General features: G+C 49.6%; 2 protein-coding genes across 2 annotated transcripts; both read right to left on the bottom strand.

The window, feature by feature from the left end:
- Positions 1-81: 81 nt before the first annotated feature.
- On the bottom strand, positions 82-2,318 carry BDV27DRAFT_171142 (universal stress protein family domain protein; the record flags this gene model as incomplete). Its single annotated transcript, XM_032075517.1, has 4 exons — positions 82-247; positions 301-362; positions 440-1,195; positions 1,263-2,318. The coding sequence occupies 4 exons, from the start codon at positions 2,316-2,318 to the stop codon at positions 82-84; spliced, it is 2,040 nt and encodes a 679-aa protein (XP_031920207.1).
- Positions 2,319-4,038: 1,720 nt separating this feature from the next.
- Positions 4,039-5,030, bottom strand: BDV27DRAFT_164810 (DnaJ domain protein; the record flags this gene model as incomplete). Its single annotated transcript, XM_032073768.1, has 2 exons — positions 4,039-4,781; positions 4,886-5,030. The coding sequence occupies 2 exons, from the start codon at positions 5,028-5,030 to the stop codon at positions 4,039-4,041; spliced, it is 888 nt and encodes a 295-aa protein (XP_031920208.1).
- Between the last annotated feature and the right edge of the window lie 34 nt (positions 5,031-5,064).

The raw sequence follows: 5,064 nt of genomic DNA on the forward strand, positions 1-5,064 counted from the left end.
AAAAAAAAAAAAAGACATGCGCCGTATGACTAGAAACCGTCGAGCTATCCGAAATGCAAACGCAAGAAATGTGCAGTCAACCTAATCCACCTTTGCCATTGCAAGTTTCTTGGGTGTTGATAGATTATTCGACAAACGAATGTTTGTCTTCTTCGTCTTGGATTGCTTCTTCAGCTTCCTCCGGGCGACCATAACCGGAACCGAGGAGTGCATGACCAGATAATTGGAAAATGACCCGAGAAGTACACTGGAAGTCATTAGCTTTTGTAGATACTTTCGAGTAGGATGATGAAGAATTACCCTTTAAGGGCGCTCCGGCCCCTAGCACCGACAATGACAAGGGTTGGCTCAAGCCCGTCGATCTAGAAGAAACAAAAGCACAAAGTCAGTTACTTGAAGCTACGAGAGCAGAACAAGGGTCCAGAGTTGCACCACGTACAGCTTCGGTAATCATGTGTTTAGGGCTCTTGCAATGGATCACCTCAACGGCAACCCGTACCTGTAACAGTGTCTTTCTGAGGAGTCGGACACACGTTTGTGAGATAACTTCAACCGCATGGACACGTTCGGACTCCGCTTTGGACATCCCCCGAGAATCGACAGAGCCGGGTTTGCTGTCGGTTCCCGAGCCAAGTCGGCTTAAGAGCGCACGAGACAAATTGGTGGACGAATCGTTCTGTGATTGCTGTGCCGTCTCTTCGGTTTGCGACCCCACAACGGCCGCAGCATCCTGCATGGCTTTGGCGCCTTCCCCAATCTGAACGGAGGTTGGTGCACCAGTCTCTTCATGAATAGCACAGACGGCAAACATCGTGTCTCCATCTCGAAGGATCGTGCCGATCGTCCATTCCAGGGCGTAAACAGATTCTTCACTGAGGTCTGTGGTGACCAGATACTTGCGTTGTCGGCGACGACCAGTTTCCGTTTGTTCTGATAGGCCGGTATAGTCACCGCGGATGATAGTCCGGATAGACCTATTGTGCACAGAACTGTCAATAGCCGACATTTGAATTCCGAGTTTCTGCGCCCGTTTGATGTCGGACAACTCCGCCTCATCTTCCGATCCAAAGGGAGTATTTGCCGCCGAAGCAGTGTCGAAGCTTGTCCGAGGGTGAACCTCAGGCTTCTTGGGGATCGGGCCCTGTTTCGACGAATGATTATACTCCGATTTCTCCGATTTGTCGTCGGGGTTATCCTCCGAAGCTTCTATAACTATGTTAGTAATTGAATGAAGGAAAGTAAAAGCAAAACGAGGGGCACACACGCTCTTTCGAATCAGTCGTTGAGGAGCTTGTTTCATTGTCCCCGATAGGGGTGGCACGGTCTGGGGTTTTCTTTCGTCCACGCTCGGAACTAGCCTCATCATCGCTCGAGGTAGAATCATCGACTTCTTCTTCACTCGTCTCAATTAGGTTGTTTTCGCTGTCGTACATGTCTTTCTCCAAGCGTTCATCTCCAGGTGTTGGCGAACGCACATTGTCGTCGGATGATTGGCGGCGAGCTGCCGGTCTAGCAGGCTGCTGTTTACCAGCAATCTCTGTCTCTGTCGGCTTCGGCTTTTCTGCTGTCGGCTTGGTCGACTGGGATGCCGGGCTCCGGGAGCTCGGACTGAGCCAGCGATTCTTCGGGGACAAGCGCGAGTCCAACGACGTCCCGCGCGCTGAATTGTTCCGTGATGAGCTTCTCCCTCTGGTAAAACTCGGCAGTCCGACCCGTATATCCAGGCCGGACATCACCGCTGCCATGGCGTTCCTGCCCTGCAGGGCCTTGGTGGGCGGTTTTTCCTGTGCCTGACTCGCACGCCGTTGAGAGAGGACGCTAGGCGGCATTGTGACCGAATCGTCCCAACGGATACTCGGCCTGGGTTTATTATTATCGAGTTTGCTATCCTTAGTGACCGAAAGCGGGTCGCTGGATCTGCGGGGAGCGTCCTCGGAATCAGCGGAAGATTTCTTCTGCGGGATTGGCGGCGGAGCCACAGCCGATGTCGTGCGTCGTGGGGTGGAAGTTTTCTTGACAGGAGGAGGTGCAGTGCTGGACGTAGTTGTAACTAAAGGTTCATGCCAGCTGTGTCGCGCGGAAGGGGGAGTCACGCCGACGCCAATGCCGGCGATGGACCCATGCCGTGGAGGCAGGGCCCCAGGCGATGGAGCAATATCCAGCATGCTCCGCGCTGGGGCCGACGGGGTTGTTCTGCGGTTCCGTCGCGGGCGGGCACCGTTGCGACCTTCATATTCATGAACAAGCTCACGGCGCTCTTCTTCCAGAGCAGTTTCCAGCGACATTGCGGCGGGTTTCCTACTGTAGTAGTGCTGCATCGTAGGTGGCGCCGCCTGCGGCGGTTGATAAGCTGTGGAGAACCGACTCGTACCAGAAACAAAAGGCTGGCCAAACAGCTGTGGAATGTGGAGATCGACTGCCTAATGACGGTTTTAGCTCGGGTCTGGACGGGGCAGTCCGCACTTCCGCTTTCAGCTGCGGACGCTGTTTGGTCGTTCTAGTATAAACCGTATAGTGTGCAAGTATTGGGGGGGGGTGTGGGTTGAAGAAGATCAACAAAAACCACACCGTGGGTTGTTCGAAGAAAGAAAGAAAATGTCAAGTCGATCCAAATCTCACCACCGTCTTTAGTCGGTAGTTTTAAAAACTTAACAACTCCTCTTCCATGTGTAGGCAGCCGTGTCAATCACAGGCGATCTTCCACTAGTTTCTCTCCGGTCGCTGCCAAGAAGAGGAGACTTGTTTTGGCTTGAATCACAAATGGTCCTTGGGAGGGTTTGTTTTGGGTGAGGAGGAACGTCGCCACTGTGATGGTGGTGATTTGAAGCGACGACGATTGGTGTCTAGGGAGTAAGAGGGGTTATAATCAATTATTATTGGGCGTTGTTAAGCTCGCAACTTTGTCTGCAAGGAACCTTTTTTCAGTTGGCACCCACGGCAGGAACTCTCCAGAGTCCAGAGTCCAGAGGGTCTTCTTCTTTGTCCCCGATGAATCCACTTTCACGATCGTCGGGCCACAGAATGAATCAAAGAAACTGCCCAATGATCAACAACCCGAGAGTCGATGCGGAAAAGGATATTTGAGAGAAAGTTTCACTGCAAAAAGGGGATCAACAGAAAAAGAAAAGAAAGAAAAAAAGCAAAAAAGGGACCTAGAAAACTCTCGAGGTATTCACCAAGAGCTCGGGCATTTATGGCGGGGCAACAGAGAGAGGGATTTGATCTGAGCTTCTGAGGGGAGAGAAGAAGGGAGAAAAAAAAATAAAAAAAAAAGAAAAGAAAAGAAAAGAGAAAAAAAAACATACATAAATTAAAAGAAAAAGAAAAAGAAAAAGAAAAAGAAAGTCCACATCCAGGCTGAACTCTATGCCGGCGATGTCATTAGTATCACTCCCCCATTTGGTGTCACTTTCAATCCCTTGCGTTTATCACAAGGTGCATAAAGACGAGAGACGGTGGCACGCTTGACCCAAGTGAATTACTACGCTTTTAATGGGCACGAACGCCGTTACACAGGAATCAGCTGTTAGTAGCCTAGTGGTACATTCACGCCATTGCCAATCATGGCCGTTTCAAGAGAATCTAGATACTAACATTTGGTAAGGGATGGTTGTGCTGACTCGTATTCCCTCCTACAACTGTTGGGGCTCTACTATCTACATATAGAACAATGGGCTCACGGTGCGCTAATCATGATGATGATGTTAAGATTTCCTTCTAATAGAATAACCGCCAATAAAGAAAAAAAAAAAAAAAAAAAAAGGAGTCATTGGTCTCGTCTTTATGACATCTGTCTTGTAACATGAAAAGTCCAGGTCGTTCGAATCTCGCTGTATGACGATGTAGTTCCCTAAAATAAAAACAAGCAATAGGACCAAGAAATATCCGTTAAGGGTCTCCCAGAACTCCTGCTCCAGAAAAGCAACGGTCAGAACCAACAAACAAAAAAAAAAAAAAAGAAAAAGAAAAAGAAAAAGGAAGGGGAAGAGGAAGAGGAAGAGCAAAAGCAGCCAAGGAGTCCTGTCCCATGCACATGACTTATGTAGCCTTCTTCTTTTTCGAGCTGCGTCGAGCTGCGGTGGCTTCAAAAGCTTCTTCAGGAGGCTCCTCAAACTTCGCCGCTCGTTTCTTGCCAGGGGCATATTTCTCCTCGAGTTTATCGAAGAATGATTCGGCACGGGAAGCCTGTCGCTGCTGAATCAGAGCCACAAGATCGTTGTCATCCATAGCGGATGTCTTCTTTTTCTTTCCCTTCTTCGCCTTGGTCCCCTTGACTTCTTCCTTCTCCTCGAGTTCTTTAGCAGCCTCCTCGGCTTCTTTAGCTTCCTTCTGCGCACGTTTAAGTCTCTGCTGTCTCTTCCTTTCCGGCTCCTCGGAGTACTTCTTGTATTTCTCTACCTTGCCATCGGTAATCGCCTTGTCAATAATGCCACGGAAGCGTTCATCGTCATCAAGCACGTTACACAGCATGACTGACTCATAAATCTTGTCCATATCGCCTCGGTATTTCTCAAACGCCGCGAGCAGGTCGCTCTCTTCCTCTTCCGAGCCCTGGTACTCCTGCTTGAATTTGTCGAGCGCCTTTACATCGATTGCACTCGAGAACTGTTCCCGATAGAAGTCCGCCCAATTGAAGTCGTCATCCTCTTCCACTGCCTCGGCGGTACTGCCTGTCAGGTCGAATCGGCGGCGACGACGTTCGTCCGACAGAATTGCATAGGCGAAGGCGATCTGCTGAAACTTCTTGTTTGCTTCTTCTTTTTGATCCTCCGGGGCCTTGTCTATTGTCCCGTTAGAATGGGGTCTCTTCTTCACAGCTTTCTTATCTTAAGGTATAAAGTATATAATACACTCAGCGATGTACATGTGAAAGGGCATTGCTCACCGGGATGATGCTTCAGCGCTAGCTTCCTGTACGCGGATTTGATCTGATCTGCAGTCGCATCCCCCTTAACTCCCAAGGTCTCATAGAGATCGGTCTCCAGGGGAGCTTCTTCAGGGATATCGGGGATGTCGTCTTCGTGTGGCATAATGAAAGATAAGGAAGAAATGTGAAAAAAAAAA

The sequence above is a fragment of the Aspergillus caelatus genome, assembly GCF_009193585.1.
Source record: "Aspergillus caelatus strain CBS 763.97 unplaced genomic scaffold BDV27scaffold_572, whole genome shotgun sequence".
NCBI lineage: Eukaryota > Fungi > Ascomycota > Eurotiomycetes > Eurotiales > Aspergillaceae > Aspergillus > Aspergillus caelatus.